Consider the following 20,842-nt stretch of genomic DNA (forward strand, 5'->3'; position numbering starts at 1 on the left):
CATCTCAACACCGATACACCACCTCAAGGATTTGCTTGTGCAGTGTCAGCTTCCTCCTCATGTGCAAGTTTACATTTATTACAAATTTCCACCTAATCGTGAAACAAATGTATGCATATAGATTTATATTTATTTATATATTACCACTAATATTTAAAGTGAAGGTGCTTTAAAACCAGATGTGTCTTGTAGCTATGAGCAAGATTCTGGAGTAAATCCTTTGTAATAAATAAAATGTCACATCTTTCTTATTCAAGTGGTGAGACTGTATTGAAATGCAGAACTACTGTATATCGCACACAGCATCTTTTTAGAAATAGAAAAAAAAAGAATGAAATAAATAACTTAATCTTAAAGGGACAGTGTGTAACTAATTTCGCTTTTTATTAGCAAATATCAAGCATTGTTTTTATAAATACATATTCTGCCAAAGTCTATTCTATCAAAGCTATCAGAAGTAGCTTGGTACCAAACACATTAAGGACATGCTTACATGTCACATTTATGACACTACACGGATTCTGTAGTAGTTATTACGTGCCTAACGGCTTTGCCACATACACAACAATTAACCTCTGTAATAAGTGTTACATTAGAATATTGGGGGATTTAAACTGCTCCAGTACATTAATGGATACAGGTCAACACATATGGGTAAGGCCTTGGCACAGGTTATAGAGTGGAGCAGCTTCGTTAACACGTTTCATTTAATTATCGGCTCGTGAGTTAATCCTGAAAAGTGCTTCCCAAAGATGGAAAGCCATGGCTGCATTAGGATATGGCACCAGGTTTGATCTACTGGGATATGCTTGAGCAATTTTGCATATTAATCGTTTTAGCAGAGACTCGGTGTAGTTTGCAGCACAATGAGTTAAATCTGAAGTTCACTATTTCTTCCAAAATAAAAAGATGAGGACATTTTAAATTATAAAGGTCTTTTGAGCCATTTTAAAACTTGTTATTCCCAAACCCAAAAGGGATGAAAGAAACAACAAAATAGAAATAAAAGTTGTGGGAAAAACTGCAACATTCTGTTTATAAAATACTCATCAACTAACCGATGAAAGTATATCAAACATATGTAAATCATATAATTGCATGATTTTAAGTTGTCCTTAGGGAGTTTTTATTAAATGTCTCTAAAATAAACAATAATTCAAACAATATAAAGAGAAAGATTCTGATTAGGAGCAGTTGGATGGTGATAAAAAGGTGACTTGTTTCATGTTACTTTAATATAAAAACATATATTTTTTGATTAACACATTAACATTTATAACCCATCAGTTGGTACTGTAGTTTTCTTTCAGGTTGACCTGGCGATCCAAGACCTTCTCCGCCATGGTAAAGGCCCCAGGTACCTTTAAGGATCTCACTGCGACGTTCAGCGGCTGCGGTGCAGTCAAAGGTCTGGTGCCTCTTTGAGTTTTAAACACAATATTCCTCGGAATGACATCAGCAGAGGCTGCATTTAAAGAAGAAGACAGAAAAGGAAGTCAAAATTGCTATTCACCTAAACATAAACCATAATAAGCATGTTCCAGTATTTATTATCCAATATTCTCCTGTCTGCTGCAGTTTATGGCAATCACTTGTTCTCTCCAGCCCTTGGGGAAACAGCGTTTAGGGTATAGAGCTGTTAAAAATCTGTTTAAAGATGGTGTATTTATGTCTGCTGCTCAGCTGGAGAAGGAATATGGAATCCCCTTAAACTGCTTTAGATACTTTCAGATTTGAGATTTAGTAAAAAAGACATTCTTCATGCCTCATGATCCGGTCTTGCCCCAGGCTCAAAGAATTTTGGACCAAAATATTCAAAATCTGGCAGCCTTTTATTTCCTATTTTGAACATGAGTTTTCATCTAATTAGCAGCTTTGGACCCACCTCCCCTCTTTTTTCTCTCTCAGAATTATCATTGTTGTTATTACTGTCATTTCTACTTACTTTTGTATTTATTTTTAACCCAAGAGTGTCTGGAACACGGGTGGTGGGTATGTCTGGTGTCTGGTAGCAGTAGGATCTGTCTCGTTACCATTTTGTCTGTATTTTTGACCTGTTCTTGTGGTGTATATTATGAATCCTACTATTTTGTTCTGTATGTTTTGAATGGGATGTCTGATGTTTGAATATGAAAATCAATAAAAACACTTTGATTATCATTACTATTATCCAATATTGAAATCTTGGTAGAATTTATTAACTGACCGGTGATTCCAATCACCGCACTGCAAAAAGGGAACTAAAAGTAAGTAAAATTTTCTTGAAATTTGTATATTTTTTCTTGATTTGAACAGCTAAATAAGACTATTTGCCAATGGGGTGAGTATTTTTACGCCTAAAATAAGATTATTAGCTATACTGCACCTGAAATGAGATGATGAAGATGAATTGTTCCCACTTTAAGGGCAACAATCTTATTCCATTGGCAAATAGTGTTATTTACCTGCTCAAATCAAGGAAAACTACAAACATTTCAAGAAAATTTTACTTACTTTGAGTTTCCTTTTTGCAGTGTGTTATAGTTAAATTTTATACTGCAGGGCATTTCTGTCCTAAACATCTGATCCTGTTTAAGTTTGCTGGTCTTTGGTTATTTGGGAGGAGATCTGCCGATTCCCACCTGAATCCTGGAGACACTCGTCCTTGTGCCTTTCATCCCAAGCTTCCAGTTTGCAGGTCTTGGAGCAGAAGAACACCTTCAGGCAACGGCCGCAAGCAATCAGCTTCACAAAGGCCGAGCGACCGCAGTGATAGCAGAACCTAAACGGTGGCTGCCTAATGAAGGATTGAGATGGACACCGTTGAGAAGCGCACTGTGAAAGACGCATTTAAACAAAGCCAGGGACAGAAAAAGGAAATACAGAGTATACCTGTGAGTTTTTGCTGCCTCTGAATTTTCATCAGGGCTGCTTGCTGGCCTGTTTGAGGACTCGTCCACCGAGGCTGTGGGTGTCAGTATTTAATTAGTCCCTAATACATCCTTAAAAGGCTCACACATGCCACGCTAGTCAAGTTAGCAATGATACACACAGTCATGGAAAATAAAATGACAACCGTCTACATCACTTGATATTTAATATCAACGCTGACAGTACTGAATATTCAAGAAATGTGGAAAATAGTCTACAAGCGGAGGACATTAAAGCATCTGCCAAAGTGTCTAGGTCTGCCCGTTCGAGCAAGTTCACCCTAAAAGCAGACAGCGAGATGCTGAAAGAAGCCTCGTTAAAAACCCTTAGGTGTCATTTTAGGATCTAAAGCTGGTTCTTGCTACTGTTGACGAGAAAGAGCATGCCTGTATCACCAGAGAGAGACTTGTAAATTGTCCTGTAAGTTCCAAAAAAAGGTAAAAAACAAAGCAACTGGACTTGTTTTCCGTAGTTGAAGACGTTGAAAACTGGTCCACTCCTCTGTAACGAGGAGTCGTCAATAACGACCCTGACGACTCCTCGTTACAGAGGAGTGGACCAGTTTCGGTCCAATCTGCTGGCTTAATGGCTTCAACGACCGCCCATTACTAAGGGGTGGACCTGTTTCGGTTGAATTTGCATGTTATCTAAGCCATTACAAGGCCTTTGTTTGCCAATTGTATAAAGCTTGTTACTCCACATTACTCCAGACTTTTTGAATTGAGAAAGCTTCCTGGAGAGGAGGCGAAACGTCTTCAACTACGGAAAACAAGTCCAGTTGCTTTGTTTTTTACCTTTTTTTGGAATGACCATGATGACTGAGAATCTTCACCAGTCCTGTAAGTTGGTAAAGAACAACAGAACTGGAGGCTTTTCCTTCCCGCTAATGGGTGTTTTTTCTTTCCACTGTCGCTCCATGCTTGCTCAGGGATTGCTGCAACGCCATGGACAATGCAGACGACTCTCCCTGTTGCTCTACGCCTCTCCAGGAGTGAATGCTGCTTGTCGGGACTTTGAAGCAATCAACTGGTTCCCTTATATAGGAAATTTTTTTCCAATCTGTATAATAAGATTGATTTGACTTTGTAAAGTGCCTCGAGATGTCATGTCTCATGAATTGCCGCTATATAAATAAAATTGAATTGAATTGAACAGAAGTTAATATTTATTCCTTAGAGGGTAAATCTATGTTAATTGCTGGTGTTTACTTGTAATTTAATTACTTTCCATAAAAAAAGGACAAGGCATCAACGTGTAAACCTTTTGTTTTGAGAGAACTGAATACTATAGTATATGAGTTATGCAAAAACATGTAAAAATGTTGCGCTGACCGTTCAGAGAAGGGTGCTGCTCTCTCCCTACATTCTTCCTCTTTATCTGCCCGGTGGTCCGTCTCATCAGAGCCGACATTTCACGCAGCAGGTGGCGCCGTGCTCTGAATATTTCCCTCTCCGCCGTACTCAGAGTGTGGATTGGAGTGCGAGCAATGTGTAGATCCTGCAGTGAAACATGTGAAGCGTCGTCAGACAGAAGCACACACGGCAAAGAGAAGTCCTCTTTAAACGCTGAAACAAATCATGCAGCTAAATATTAGAGGATGCCGTCTTTAATGTGACCAACTAAGGGGTTACCTGGTGGAAGAGGTAGTGTGCAAAGTCGACCGCAGTTCCCACCACTTCGCCCACCGTTACTGGCATCAAGACATTAGCACCAGCCTTGGCTAACTTTTCCAACTATGAAGACACAATTTGATCTCATAACATAATTCATTCTAATAATGAAAAAATATATTCTTTATGTATTTGTACATAATGATTTAAAAAGGTATAAAAACAAGTGTAATACAGCCCCTATCGCCATGCATCATATTGGCAAGAAGCAGAGAACAATCGCGACCCATAAATGGGCAACATTAAAAAAATACATAAATAAAAAAAAATACTTGCATGCATTCATACCTAAGGGCACTTTTGAGTAACCAATTAACCTAGAAGTCAGGTTTTTGGGACAGTGGGAGGAAGCCAGAGTGCCCCTTGAGAACCCTTGAATGCACATGGAGTAAATGTTATCTTACGCAAAAAATACCGCAAAAATCACATCTCCTCATTTATTAGCACTCTTGGTGGATCATACAGAGATGGGGATTCCCCAGGGGAATTTCCACAAGGCTAGGCTGGGGTTTCTTAAAGCTCTGCAATGAGAGATAATAATAATAATAATAATAATAATAATAATAATAATAATAATAATAATAATAATAATAATAATAATAATAATAATAATAATAATACTTTGGACTTGTACTTTTGGACTTTATATTTATAAAAATCCCAAAGTGCTACATGGTAAAACAGGTAAGTGCTAAAAAATAAAAACACATGACGGTGGTGCATAAAGAAATACTCTCAGTAATTCCTCTAATCCTCCACATATCTCCAGGCATATTACACAACAGCGTGTGTGTGTTTTTTCAAACATTTGGACGTGCGGATATTGATTATTAATCCTACCAATACCGCAGAAATTCAAGTGATGTAAACAAACAAAACTCAAGAAAATATCTTTTAAACTTTTCTGTAAAATTTAATTTTACATATAATTTCCAGGTAGGAAAAAAGTGCAGCACTATAACAGCTCAGTTTGTTGAAGAGTGAATGTTGGAGATGAACTTCTCCTGCATTGTCTACATTTCAATTGTTTACTTTGAATCACTGCTGCACCTTATACTGTAACTCAATTTTACTGCAATTTACAAGCTGTATGCAATGAAATTTCGTTCTGTACGCACTCTGTGCACACAGGATGACAAATAAAGTTGTCTAAGTCTAAGTCTAAACTCCAACAAGCAGCTTATGGTTACTTTTGTGTTTGACTTAAAAGTTTAAAAGATGTCAACTACATCTACTAGACCTTGTGTTTAACCATTTTCCTTCTGTAGTGGCATGGAATTACTAATGAATGTAATTTGTGCATTTAGTTCATAATTTACCAGTTTAACTCTACTGCCACCTAAGCGGTAGTTGAAGTTGGCGAGGGCGCAGAGGGCACTGCCCACCCTGCAGCCCAAAGGTAAGTTAGGATCAGCTCCGCTCTTCAGGAGCTCCTCCACTGCCTGAGTAAAGAGAAAAGGACGGTTTTGGACAACATGAGCTGTGTTACGCGTATTTCTGCCATCTTTGTCTTGTCCGGAGGGGCTGTACCAAGTCATTGCCACTTGCAATAGCCAAGGAGAGGGGCGAGTGTCCACTCCAGAGGAGGTCTGTGCTGGCTCTGTGTGAGAGCAGGAGGGCCACCACTTTACAGGCATTCTGCAAAACACATGAATAAAAAAGATAATATGGAGGCTGGCATGTTATCCACTAAGCAGCTTCCTGTTGATGAGCTTGAACAGCTCACTGCAACTCACTGCAAGTCTGCATTCCCATTGGATTTAATGCAGACTTTAGCTAGCTTATCTGGCCGGTGGTCTTTGGATCGTTCATCTGCTATGAAACCCAAGTACGCTAGAGCTTACGGTCAAGTCACAAACTGAAGAATGAACTTTGTCCTTCAGGATTTTCTGGCAGGAAGCAAAATGTACAAAGTTCTAAGGGGTAAGTGAAGCCTGCCATGTTCTTTTATGACCTCCAGAATCAGTTGTTGGTGCATTCTTGGATTATTTTTTGCATCCAGGCCACTTGCAGGAAGGTTCATTGCTGTTCTGTGTTTTCTCCATTTGTGGATAATGGCTCGTGAGTCCCAAAGCCCTAAAGATGCTTTTCCAAACAAACAGATGTCAAAATCTTTGTTTCTCATCCATTCTTGAATTTCTTTAAATTGGCGTATGATGTGCTTCTTTTTTCGGGGGGTCTCTTGGCCTACTTCATGTTGTCAGACAGGTTCTGTTTGGCAGTAATCAGCTCTGGGCATGGTTGGTTAAATCAAATAAAAAACAACATAGTTTCACAAAAATGTCAAACCAATTCATGACACTGGGCCAGGATGGATTTGAATGGCTTTATCTCTTAATACATCAAACTATCACAAAAAAACTGTTTTCTGTATCTAATCAAGTCATCTTAGCCTGATATCAAATTTTGTTTGATCTAAAACATTTAATTGTACCAAAATAAGCAGCAGCAGAAGAAATCTTTAAGGGGGCAAATAGCCACGGCCAACAAACAAAAAAAAAGAGCATTGGCTCAAAATGGTTGTTTCAACAATAAATTAATATTACATTAAACCAAAATGACCTTTTCTTTTTTTTGAAAACTAGTCATTAACCTCAGGAGCCGTTATGGTATGGCTGTAGTTTTCTTTTATACATTTCATATAAATTAAGGACGTGTACAGCTATGAATGTGTGAAACAAACTCACAGACCGAATAGTCACTTTCTCTCTGGCAGGCTACGTGCAGGGCGGTTCGGCCCCCCTCGTTCAGACCCAGGTCCTTCCTGGTGTCCAGCCGTTCTTTATCCTTCATGAAGATCTGCAACAGACAGAGCCTAACCCAGTTCTATTTCAACCTTCTTTATCTAAAAAAAAAAGGAAAATATATTTAAAAGTAGTCATATATCTAAAGGTGAAAGCAAACAGGCACCAGATCTGGTTCGTGGATCTTGTCCTGGTCACAGGCCCGAGCGTCGGGGTCAGCGACGGCATGCAGAAGCAGCTCTGTGATTTGGGGGCCTTCAGGGCCGGGCAGCGCTGCAGCAACATGGAGGGGATAAAAGCCTTTTTTCTACAGAAAAACAAACAATGGCATGTTTCAGGTAATAATACTATAGCTTTTAATAACAATGTTTTGAGAAAAGAAAATGAGATGAAGCAAACACAGTATAATATACACACTCCACGATTACGCTCCAAAAATAAATTAAGCAATGCAAAAACGGAACTAGAAATAAGTAAAATGTTCTTAAAATCTGTATATTTGTCCTTGATCTGAGCAGGTAAATAAGATGATTTGCCAATGGAATAAGAATTTTGCACTTAAAATAGGAACAATTCATCTCCATCATCTTATTTCAAGTGCAGTATGTCTAATTATCTTATTTTAGGGGTCAAAATACTCATTCCATTGGCAGATAATCTTATTTACCTGCTCAAATCAAGGATAAATACACTAATTTTAAGAACATTTGACTTATTTTTTTTGCAGTGAGCTTTTAGTAAAGTAGCATAATCTCACATTGCCAATTAAAAAAAAAGTACATCTACTTTGAGTCATTGATTTTGTGAGCAATTAAAGCTCATGTGAAAAATACGTTTATTTTATTTATTGGCACCATAGTAGATTATCTGGTTATTCAATTCAATTTATATAGCGCCACTTCATGAAACATGTCATCTCAAGGCCATTTTCAAAGTCAAATTCAAATTCGCTCTTAGAAGAAAACCGGTCCCTAAGCACCACAGATCCTCCACTGTCTTTAACAGTAAGCAGGTGATGTTTAATTAGTGCCAAAAAACTTTATCCCAACCCCATCTGGTAAATAGCCACAGTTCCAGATATGGTTCCGTCTTTTAGCAAACTCTAAATGTTTACACTGATAGTGGTTGCAGGAAAAAGGGGTTTTCCGGCATGCTAGAAAAACAAAAACAAAGGATGGATCTAATAGATGTCGTGGATACTTGAGCTTTGCTGAAGTAGCTTAACAGTAAACTTGGGAGATTTCTATCCAGACTCCATTACCATCTAACTATGAATGTGAAACAGCAGATAAACCTTGATTGTCACAACTCTGGTTGTTTAAAACGTTTTAATTTCCCTCTGATTCTTGATATAGGCAAGTTTAGGTTAGGGGCCATTTTCTGGTGTATGAAGATGGAAACACATCTGCCTCCCCTTAAGGGGCTTTTCCATACGTTTATTGATTGTTTCAAAGGGTTCACCATTTATCCCACCCCAAAATGTCCCTCTGTGCTGCAGGTTTCTTCTTGTCCATAACTTTGGTCCTCTACCAGCCAAGTGCTCAGAGCGTAAAATAGATGGACCTCGGTTGAATGTCATATTCTTCCCCGGGAAGTAAGAAAGTCCTGGATTATCTTGTAAATATGCCAAAAAATTACTTAAAAGAGCAATAAGTTTAAATTTCATTATTTTTGATAAAAATAACTAAAGTTAATATTTCAGATGGACTATGGTATGACATCACACCGCATCTCTTTATGCTGTTTTCCTGCCTCTTGTTTACAAACCGGGCCGGCGGCAGATAAACGTACGTGCACGTGAACAGCTGCCTCTCAGGCCTTATGAGTTACTTACTTCTTCACTAGAAATGTTCCTCCGAACGGTGAGGCTGTTTTGTTGAGTTTTTTTTATCCTTTACATATATGTGTGTAGGAGGCGATGGGTGAGAAGAAGGGAAAGGAGGGGCCGGGCTGCAGCTGGAGTGAAGGTACAGAGGAATACGGGTATGGCTGCAACCATACAGTCTTGGAAGAGACGGCTTGTCCCATACCCTGTTTTGGTCTACAGACCATGCTCATGTATCACCTAGTGGTGAAATATCGCTCATTGCTCATAAAAAAAGTATTGTATATCATAATATATACATTCACATTAAATTTTGGGTTCATCTGACAAAAAAAAAGAGTAATTTGCATATTTTTTGGGGATGCTCATATACATCTTTTGCATTTGGTAACATCTTGTTAAATCACATACATAAACCTCTTGCATCAACTTCCCTTCAATATCCCAAGAAGAAAAAGGAAAAAAAAAATCTTGAATTGCTTTCAGTTTGCTAAGTTTTTTTTTTTTTTTTTTTAAAGCAGGAATTAAATTAAGAAGGGAGGACGGTTTTTGCTGGATGTTTTATGTGTGTTTTGTGGCATGCCACTTTTATATTCAAATTTTTTTTTTTATTCAATTCAATTTGATTTATATAGCGCCAATTCATGAAACATGTCATCTCAAGGCACTTTCCAAAAGGAAGTTCAATCAGATTATACAGATTGGGTCAGAAAGTTTCCTCTTTAAGGAAACCCAGCAGGTTGCATCAAGTCTCTCCAAGCAGCATTCACTCCTCCTGAAAGAGCGTAGAGCCACAGTGGACAGTCGTCTGCATTGTTGATGGCTTTGCAGTAATCCCTCATACTGAGCATGCATGAAGCGACAGTGGAAATATGCCTTGGGAATCCTTTACAACACTCTTACGACTATACTTCAGATCAGAAAAACATAATTTTGAAGATTTACATAGAGGGTTCCTACCTCTGGGGGAAGGGGAATATCAGTGCGAGCTCCACACAGCAGCAGTGTCCTGACGAGCTCCGTGTCGCGTGCCATAATGGCTAAAAAGAGGACAGGCATGGGAACCCTGGCAACATTCGGGTCAGCTCCCCGCTCCAGTAACAGCTTCAGGGTGTTTAATCGTGTGTGGAGCCTGGCCGAACACAGAGCACATAGTAATTGTCATCGCTAGCCCTAAAACTAAAGGTACAGTGTGTCAGGGCGACAGAGAAAACTGACTCAATTTTCATGGCAGCCATTTTGCGCACAGTCTCCTGGGAGTCGCGCTGCTGAGGCCGGCCGGTCTGACTCAGCGCCTCAGCTGAGTGCTGCAGCATCTCTTCGGTTACAGCGATGCCATAGCTGCGCACTGAACAGGCTGAGTCAAAGGTCTGTTCCTGTGTCAGCTCTTTGTTTCCGTCCTGCTGCAGAGGAAGTAACAGCTCTCAGAGCGGTAAAACGTGTACAAAAGAATGGAAATGGGCTCAGTAACCTTCCTGCTACCTTGGCTGGATTCCCCTTCCACTGCACACTTCCCACTTCCCCTTGAACGGAGCACCCCGCGCCAGACGGCTCATCAACTCCTGTCTTTTCTCTCTCTGTTAAATCGTTCTTGATCTCAACATTTACGTTTCTTGATTCACTTTCCGTATCTTTAACTTTTTCTGTGTCCTCACAGGCTTCACCCTCTCCTGTCTCCTCTCTCTCCTCCTCCTCCTTGAGAAGATGATCAGAGTCTGCAGCGATCTCCTCGCTCTTCTCTTCATGTGAGAAGTGCAAAGGTGGTTCCTCAGATGCCCTGTAGAGACAACAAATGCAAAGCTGTACTTCTGAAACATCAAGAAAACGGTGTCTATTTATGAAATGCAAGGGATGTTGCTGCACATGTGCGTCCTTACTGCGCAGAGAGCTGGCTGAAATTGCTCTGGGCCATCACGTTTGTGTCGGTGGACTGAGGCTCAGTGTTAGGGACCGGCGTCCCCGGTGGGAGGTCAGGCTGGCTGACCTGAGGTCTGCTCTCACAGGGTGGAGACATCAAAACCTGAAGACACGTTGCAGAGATGCTGAGAAGTCGACAGAGAGTAGTAACTAGTTGTGAAGTAGACAGAAAAAGATACAAGTTTTTAAACATAAAAAAATAACTAAAAAGTTCGAAATGCATTTGTATTCAGCCCCTCCAGAGTCAAAGTGGGCAGAAACACTTTTAATTTAAGTTAATTAACGTTTCTAGCCTTTAGGAATAAGTTTCTATCACCTTTGAGTATCCAGAGATTTACGTTTTTACCCTCAGACGGAATGGACATTAATTGTGAACATCAATTTTCAAGTCTTGTCAGAGCTTCCTAGAGGGGTTTAGGTCAGAACTTTGACTAGGCCGCTGTAATACATGGAGAAGCTTTGACTTGAACCAGTCCATTGTGGCTCTGGCTGTGTGTCAGGATGTCTGACCTGCCAGGTAGAGGAAACTTGACCACAGCCTCAAGTCTCACCAGCTCTCCTGTCCCTGCAGAAAAAAAGCATCGATAACCGTAATGCTGCCATCTCCGTGTTTTACCGCAGAGATGGCAGCATTCAGTGTAATGAGCAGTATTAGTTTAGTGCTAGTTCTACACCTGCAGCCTGATCTTCAAAAGGTTTGCATGGATTGAATGTGTCCTTCTCCAGTGGTCAGTGAGCAAGAAGCGGGCACATTAAAAAGCCATTAAACGCCATTACAAGGCCTTTGTTGGGCAGTACTATAAAGCTTGCTACTCCACACTACTCCAGACATTTTGAATTGAGAAAGCTTTCTGGGTGGGAAGCGAAACGTCTTCAAACTTCGGAAAAAAAGTCCAGTTGTTTTGTTTTTTAACTTTTTTGGAATGACCATGACCTGGATGACTGAGAATCTTCACCAGTATATTTTACTCGTTTAAATGGGGCGGACCAAATCCATTTTGTACGTCTTATCCAATGGTTTGTAGATCAGCCGCAATTTTTTTTTCTGCCCACGCAATTTAGCGGTCCTTATAGTACGACGGAGCCACACATGAAGAGAAAAAATATTTTGGCCATAACGAGATTAAACTCGACATTTCGAGAATGTCAAATTCAGAACTGCGAACCCGGGTAAGCATCACTAGGGAAAGACGTTACGTTATTGGTAGGCCACCGCTTCCAGTGATGATTATACAGTTGCAGCACGGCAAAGACTACCTTCACACTTAATTAAAACGCAGAGACTGCAGCTGTGGAGCGCGGTTGCTCTTTTCTCCAAACTTTGGAATGTCGAGATTAAAGTCACCACGATATATCAACTTTATTCTCGAAATGGTAAGTTTAATGTCGACAGGGCAACTTTAAAGTCGACACGTCGAGATTAAAGTCAACATGACATTTCAACTTTATTCTCGAAATGTCGAGTTTAATCTCGTCATGGCAAAAATATTTTTTCTCTTCAAGTGTGGCCCTAATACTCCGTCGTATTATAGTGTCCTGTCTGGCAATGTGGCATAAAGAATTGTTGTCTTAATGCCAAATAGAGCTCAACAGGTTTTACTTTCACAAGCGGAGCCGTACCGCATTCTCCACAGCGCTCCGCTTGATTTATACGTGCAAGAAGCTTTATTAATGCGGGGAAAGTTTCATGTTATATGGACACTGAAACAAGAAGGTAGAAGAGAAGAGAGAAAAATCTCTACTCATTACAATTCTATGTTTGCAATGCCAATTACGTCACACGGAGCACGCACAGCAGCTAGCGATGTGCAAACACAGAGCGACATAGAACAAGTGCCGGACCGAGCCAAGTCTGCTGTTTGGAAACATTTCAAACTTGATACGCCAACAAGTCTGCAACACAAAAATTGTTACATGGCAAGGTACACGGTTCATTCACTCAACAGTGGCATCGGCCGATATGCTCAGCCCAGGTATCGGTACTGGATTGGACTGGAAAAAAACTGGATTGGTGCATCTCTAATTTAAATCTAATGCAGATTTATACTTTTCCACGACCTTGGTTGCACTGGATTTTATTTTGGGGTTATCAGATTGAAAGGGGCTGAATACATTTGCGAAACATTGTATGAGAAATGAGCTGCATTAGGCGTTTTCTTACTGGAGTTTTGATCAGTGGTTCAATCAAAGTTGTGTGCAGAGACGGAAAAGGATAGTAGAGGACGTGGCACACAGCCAGGGCCGACATCGCTTCACCGTTCAGCTTGTCAATATCAGCGCCCATGTCCAACAACAGATGAATCACTTCATTATGGCAGTTTACCTGACAGGTGAAGATGCAAAAAAACACAGCAACGCTATTAGGGGAGCTAGAAAATGAGCACGTCTGCATTCAGAGAGGAGAAAAATTCATAATAGGGAGATGTTACAGTGGCAGCAATCAGTGCGGTCTGTCCTTTTGAGTCGGCTACATCCGGACAGACCAAGCCAGTTTGGAGGATCTGCGACACAGCCTGGACTTCCCCTCTGAAGCTGTGCTGAATCAGCCGTTCTGAGAGGACTTCCAAATGTCCTCTAGGACCAAAGCCAGCCCTGTTCAGAGAGAGGACAGCTGCAACGTCCCAGCCTATGTTTGCAGCCTGCAGTCTGAAACAAACACATAAGTAAAGATTTTTTTTTTTTTTCTCAGGTGCTCCACACTCCGCTCCAAACATGCTAACCTGTGTTTATGTATGTGAGCCTGCATGCGGAGCTGAACAGGGAGAATAGAGAGCGGCTCCCTCTCGTATCCTTGCCGTGAATGAGCATCCGGCTCCCAGAGCTCACCGTGAAAGAGTCGATCCAACTCTCCTCTGCGGGCAGGAGGGAGCGGCAAGTGGTCGCCATCTGTGGAATACCTCTCAATGTCGGGCGGAAGGACAAAACTCTCGTCTGACAGCAGATCTCCGCCCATGTCCACCTGGGGGGGGTAAATTGATCTGGATTCAGTCTGGTCTAAAGCCAACATATCACTATATACAGTATATAATTAATGAATATATCAATAAAGTGTTAGTTTACCTGAAAGCCTGACGGGGTTTTGGAGAACAAACCACTTGAGAGTCTTTGAGGCTTGTAAAGAGAGAGGAGAGGTAAATAAGCATGTAAATTATACCTAGATACTATTATTAATAATAATAATAGTAATATCATCTTTATTGTCATTGAAACATACATTACAATGAAATTTGTTCTCTGCTTTTAACCCATCACCCTTGGGGAGCAGTGGGCTGCCATGTGCGGCGTCCGGGTACTTGCATCCTTCTCAGAGTGCAAGTGTGCTGCTCTAACCACTAGTTAGACACTCCACAAAAAGTAGTACCGCTCGAACAGGGATTTGAACCCTGGACCCTCAGATTAAAAGTCTGATGCTCTACCGACTGAGCTATCCGGGCTCTTAGCACCTCTAGTAAAGATGTGTAAACAATCTTAATATTCATTCATCGATTAAGTCCTTCATTTGAGAATTTCCCCAAAACTAAGAATTTGGACTTAGATCTGAGGACTCAAATGGTCATAGAAGTTTTACATTATTGTCCTGAAAGACAAAATGAAGACCTGTTTTCATTTTCATGGCCAGTATTTTTCAGATTCCCGCTAAGAGCGGGGGTTCTGCCTCTTGCTGTTGAGGTGAGGCGATACAAAGGGCTAATCGAGGCACGACGACTGTGTGATTTAAATGTCGTTGAGGATGAATTAACTTTTTTGATTGATTGTCCAAGATACAATGACCTGACAATGTTTATGTTTGAGAAGATTCAGTGTCAAAACCCTGATTTATTCTGGTGTTCAGATGCTGATACGTTGAGTTGGATTTTGAGAAATTAGCAAAAATGGGTGGTTAGACAAACAGCACTCTATTTATCCTGTATAAAATATTGTTTTTGTATTGTTAATCTATGATTACGTCTTACGGGTTTATATGTCTTAGATCATTTAAGGCTGTATGGGCTGGGCACATTGTGTGCATCACACTTAAAAAAACATTTTCATTTTACTGTAGAGTCTATCCTATTAAGGAACTTTTTGTTATAACATTCTCTCAGCAGTAAAATATAGATCCTCTTCTCGCCATGATAACACAGCAGCAGAGAAACAGTCATTAATTACTACAAAACTCTGATGATCCACTTAAAACAAGAAAAACATGAGTGTTATTTTCTACCACTGATTATATTTGCTCAGATATATTGTTAAACATTTTTCTTTTTTTAAGTGAGATTATGAAAAGATGTGAACAGAACACAGAAAATTTAAATATAATAAACAATAACAAATGTCAATAATATAATTATTCAGTTAAATAATAATCACAGTTAATAATAAAATAAAAGCGTTGAAATTTAAATTAAACAAATATATATAATTTTAAGGTAAACATTTAAAAGTTGAAACTCAGAGGTATGTGTTTGATAATATTTTTATAGGGAGTGTGATAAAATGTAATAAATTAAACAGATTTAACTTGACTTCTATTTTATGTACCATGAAATAAGGGGTCGTAAAACTAAAACAACCACTTTGAATAACAAATTTACGTACAATAATCAGAAAACCTTGTGAAAACAGGACAGCACATACCTGAATGACCAAGGCTTCTGCAACAGGCTGCATGAAGGCGGCGTATTCTGGAAAACCATGCAGACTAAAGACTTCTTCCACAGAGGAGCAGATCTTTAGCAGCCGCTGCCCGAGCCACAGGCCCACATCCTGCCTTCCATCTGGATAAGTGACCACACCAGGACCAAACCTCTGGTCACTCTGGTACAAACCCTGTACGTTTGGAAGGAGAAAATGTGTATTTTTATTTATTATTATACAATGTACTTTCTTTTTGGTAACCCAGCCACAAGTGCAGCAAGCTCACCTGGAAGATGGCTCCACCTGGAAAGTTTAAATTACCATATCCTTCCTTCCTGTTTAGGTAGAACTTGCCAGTGAACTTGTGGCCTGTGGGCCAGCAGTACACTCCGTCGCCATGTTTGTAGTCCTTGTAGAAATAGCCCTCATAGTACTACAAAAAAAAAAGAAGAAGTCCAGACCACTGGCAGATAACACAGCTGTAATTTCACATTCCCTACCTCTCCATTCCTCCAACTGTAGCGTCCTTTGCCATGTTTGAAGCCGTCCACAAATTCGCCTTCATACTTTGACCCGTCGGGCCACTCCTGAACACCGAAGCCTTGTCGCCGCTCCTCCCCGACCTCAGCGACTCCTCCGCCGCCGCTTGCGCTCCCTGCCCCCGTGGGGGCTGCCGCACGGTTACAGGTGGACTGCATTTCTACCGTATAGCCTCCACGCCCTGAATTATTTTTAATACGAAGACAAATATGTTAGACTGCAGCTACATATATATTTAAGTTAAGCGGGCTGTTTACGTAGAGGCCAACTTTAGCTGTTTAGATGTCAGATTTGAGGTCTAACTTTGCTGTTAACGTTCGTTGGCATGACAACAGCGGTGCGCGTGGCGAAAGCGGTTCTTCACGCATGCGCGTGGTAAAGTATTAATAATAATATTCATCGGTATTGTACGTAAAATGCAACACAACAAATTTAAATGTAATCAAAATACTAATTTATTTAAATTATACAATTTAAAAAAAAAGTAAATCTCATTTTCTTTCTTAGTTTCTTTCTGGAGATTTATTATCATAGCTTTAAGCTAATAAAAAAAATGCAGCAGCTAGGATACCAACATGAGTTTTTAATAGCCTTTACTTAAGCGTATGTCCATATATTAATCAACATCACTTTATTAGTACACAAATAGGTCAATATTAATACACAAGTAAATTAATAAAAGCAATAAATAGAAACATAACACATCCTGAACTTGCGTACAAGTATTAGCTTGTGCATATACATCAGACGACATTGTCCATGTCATCAACCGGGTCATCAGTTATATAATGCCCCAGGTACTTCACAGCAGCACACACACCAGACAAAGAGAAAACAGGAAATAACTATTTCCTTAATTTCATTAATTATATTACTCCTCTGTGATTTGTACCTGGTGTCAAACTCCTGACCATATTACGGAACCCTCAATAACTGCTGAAGCCAAGCACTACAAGGACTACAAATAACCAAATTATCTGGATACATCACGTGGTTAATTACGGTCCCACCAGTAACGTACTCTGTCCCACAGTCCTGTAGCCACTTTGATAACTCATCCATCCATGTAAACATTGAAAGGACGAGGAGAAAAAATGCTTATTCTAAAAGGAGCCGACATACAGTTATCTCATCTCATGTACATTGGCTGATGAGCAAAGGGACAAAATCCCGACTACTGATTTTTGAACTCCTCTGTTATACAACTTCTCATGATTTACATGATCAAAGGTTGTTGATGCGTCAATAAAACACAGAAGAATTGTGGAATCATGTCTCGTATACAAATCTGACCTCTCCTTTAAAGCAAAAATACACATATCTGGTCCATGTTTAGGTTTAAACTCAAACTGGTGGTCTGACATGAACAGCAAAAATGCTCCATCTTTTTTTTTTTTTATTAGGTTTTAACATCAAAATACAAAACGTGCAAAAATATATGAACAAGATATGTAGACTTTTTTCTATAACCGAACCGAACATAAGTCATACAGAACACATGGATAAGCCTTCCCAAATAAAAGAATGCTCCATCTTTTTCAGGATAATCCTTTCCAGGACCTTGGATAGCACCCTTATTCATTTTGCCAGCTTTATCCTTCATAAAGGGCACTAATATAACATAAAATAAAAGTGAATCAGGCCGACCATGCACTAAAAATCCAGGAGGCCTATATGCTTCATAGACTTGGTTAGGTAATGAATTGCTGCATCAATGTTGCTTTCCCTAGTGTTGATGTGTTAAGGGAGGCCAGCTGCTTCTACAGAGGTCTTCAGGTCATCTGCATTGTTGGGTGCAGTTGGATTGGATAGGTTATTACCTTTTGTACTTACACACACACAGTTTAGGTACATTGGATTTACTCATGCAAGGCTCTCAGTCTGGTTCTATGTATGAAAATATTAAAAGGCAAAAATTAAAATGATAGAAAGTATAATAAAAATACAACATGGGCATAAAAATAAGCTATTGCACAACAAAAGCAGTTACAAACACTTCTATAGCACATTATACAATCATTGTTGCACATTTTGAGATAAATCAGTGGCTGTTGAGGTGAAAAAGATTGTACATCTGATGACAACATTACCCCAAACTGAGAAAGTTTTAGATATCCAGTGATTTAGAGGTTTGCCGTCAGTCATACTGTGGCTGGATAAAAACCTTTATGGAACCTGTTGGGTGTGTGATGACGTCTCCTCTTCTTTTCCCCAGGTTGTTCTGTATGTGCTGAGGTGGTGTCTCTCGTCTTCCTCTTCGTCACAATCCTCCCAAGCCTTGTTGCTTGAGCACCATTCTTCTACCAGTTTTTTACTTCAACTCAACTTTCCATTCACATGCTTGAAAACAGCACTTTGGGAACAGAGAGCTTCTTAAGCAAATACCAAATGTGGCTTAACGTCCAAGCAAGATCAGACACATATTTCTGAAAGACAATTTCTTTTTTAAATGTCTTCTGTAATATTAAAAAACAAATTAATGTTGGGTATTCAGTAGCTGTAACCCTTAATCATAAAAAAACTAACTAAATAAACATTTTAATATTCCTATTGGAATTAAATTGCTGAAATAAATACATTAATTTTAATTCTGCTTTATGGACATGCCCCTTTATCTATACATGTAAAGCTACAATTAAATGCAAAAAAATGTATGCATGAAAACCGAGAAATTTTCTCATGTAATCTAGTTAAGATTTAACCTTAAAAGTCTTTTTTTTTTTTTTACTCCTACCTGCACTTCTTTCTGCCGTCACATAGGTAAATACACAGAACAACTAAACAACACTAATGAGAAAAAGAAGAGTAACAGCTGTAAGAATAATACTTGTATTAACAATAGTATCACTAATAATGGCAAAAGCTAAAGAGTAGTGGTTATAACAGTAGCAGCAGTAATAGTGGTAGCAATAATAAAAGCAGTAATAGTAGTGGTAACAGAACTATTAAAGGTGCATATTACTCCATAAATATGATCACTTCTTGTTGCAGAAGGTACAGATGAACGTTTGTAGACTCTGTGGTGGGCTCAGCTCCTCATAAAGCGGGTGAGAGGGGTTTTCCTCAGGATAGTGTTTATTTTATCAACCATCCTCTTCTCACACACCGACTCTAAACGTTTGCATAACGGCTCTCCTCACCAGCTCATTTACCGCATTGGTCACTCAGGTTTAGATCCCACTTCTCCAGCACACCGAAGCAAAACGTTTGAATTGTCAGGGATAATTAAAAATTAATAGAGTTTGTTTTCAAAAAATGAAAGCGAGTCACTCTTGGAGGGTAGCCTTATCAGGTTATGGTTTCCTGCATAGAGGTCCAGTGAAGCAGGGCCGTTTTAGTTCCTGATGCCAGCGGACCCGTTCTCCTGTAACTGCACTCTACTGTTCTTGCTTACAGTCTCCGGGAAAGATTTTTTTATATTATCTGAAATTCAAAATAGCCAAATAAACTCTGTCAATCAATGTCTAAATATCTTTATGCTGCAATGATTATAATCATTCAGCGAAAATAGAACTAATGGCTGTATTTCTGTAAATGTATCCCTGTGATTCTGGCCTGTAGCTCATTGTATAAGAGGAATTGTGTTCACAAATTTAACGGCACATTTCCCCGAGAGTCTTGCAAGCTCAATTTGTTCCCAGCAAATCATCAGATATAATTTAAGCCCGCCTTCCTGGCGCCGGAATAAATTCAAATGCATTTAACAGGGTTGGATCCAGAATTGTCTAGCTACTCAATTCTACGTTAACCTACTTTACATCTCTGCCGTTATTTGCAAAGCCTTTCAATTTCTCATAGTCTTGTTGATTTGTCCACGTGTATATTTTTTATGCTGCACAGTATTTATTTTTCTTATGCTGTAAATTCGCCTTCACTGTACAACCTCTTTGGTTTTTCTATTTTCACCTTTGTATGAACCTGCCTGTCATGTCCCTGCAGGTACACCTGACTTTCTCCACTGGGGGGCAGCAGTAACAAGTTTTAACCTTTACCAGACAAGCCATTTATCAATATCAAGTTGTTCTTGAAACTTTTCTGGGATTTAAATTTATCTTAATTCATAGTAAGAAAACTGTTCTTTAATCTCCTCCTAAATACATATTAGTTTCAGTTTCTTGTTTGCTTCAAATTATTTTCTTTTTTTTTTTAGTTATTCTGTGTATTTAGCCAACCTATTTTTTGCTTCAAATTCTAAAAGATATTTTGAAATCCAGCTTTTCTGTGTTCAGGTGTTGGGTATGTCTCCATCCTTTTAAGCAGCGCTGGATGATGGTAAAATCATCTCAGACTCCACTCATATTCTTTATTCAGAGTACAAGTTTCTTCCTTCAGGTCGACATCTTAGTGTCCCTGCCTGTAGACTGAACCGCTATAAGAACTCATCTGTTCTGCTTTCCATTACAGCAATAAACAGTATCAAACAGTAAATGGTGAAATAAGAAACGAAACTGACATGCTTCTTTTATGTATTCATTTTTCTTATAACGGATTCTTTATAAAAGGGTCTTTACACGTTTTTTTTTTAAATTGTGAATGTAATGTGACATGCTTCTTTTATGTATTTATTTATTGTGTGTTTCTTCAAACAACAAACAAGGGAAAGTCCTACTAAAAAC

At 39.3% G+C, this 20,842-nt stretch overlaps 1 protein-coding gene across 1 annotated transcript; it reads right to left on the reverse strand.

Moving 5' to 3' along the window:
- Positions 1-961: 961 nt before the first annotated feature.
- ankmy1 (ankyrin repeat and MYND domain containing 1) lies at positions 962-16,538 on the reverse strand. Its single transcript, XM_036140849.1, has 19 exons — positions 16,187-16,538; positions 15,973-16,119; positions 15,687-15,878; positions 13,787-14,025; positions 13,496-13,712; positions 13,228-13,389; positions 11,027-11,169; positions 10,632-10,926; positions 10,368-10,552; positions 10,110-10,281; positions 7,491-7,631; positions 7,272-7,379; positions 6,111-6,218; positions 5,900-6,022; positions 4,542-4,643; positions 4,242-4,407; positions 2,872-2,944; positions 2,622-2,776; positions 962-1,465 (listed from the first exon to the last, which is right to left on the reverse strand). The coding sequence occupies exons 1-19, from the start codon at positions 16,382-16,384 to the stop codon at positions 1,284-1,286; spliced, it is 3,108 nt and encodes a 1,035-aa protein (XP_035996742.1). The 5' UTR covers positions 16,385-16,538; the 3' UTR covers positions 962-1,283.
- Positions 16,539-20,842: the final 4,304 nt, after the last annotated feature.

This window comes from Fundulus heteroclitus, chromosome 9, assembly GCF_011125445.2.
Source record: "Fundulus heteroclitus isolate FHET01 chromosome 9, MU-UCD_Fhet_4.1, whole genome shotgun sequence".
Classification (NCBI taxonomy): domain Eukaryota; kingdom Metazoa; phylum Chordata; class Actinopteri; order Cyprinodontiformes; family Fundulidae; genus Fundulus; species Fundulus heteroclitus.

Coding starts and splice junctions, on each gene's coding strand:
- ankmy1 (XM_036140849.1), bottom strand. CDS start 16,384: ATGCAGTCCACCTGTAACCGTGCGGCAGCCCCCACGGGGGCAGGGAGC. Junction 15,879..15,972: donor CAGGTGGAGCCATCTTCCAG/GTGAGCTTGCTG, acceptor CCAAACGTACAG/GGTTTGTACCAGAGTGACCA. Junction 10,553..10,631: donor GGAAGGGGAATCCAGCCAAG/GTAGCAGGAAGG, acceptor CTTCCTCTGCAG/CAGGACGGAAACAAAGAGCT.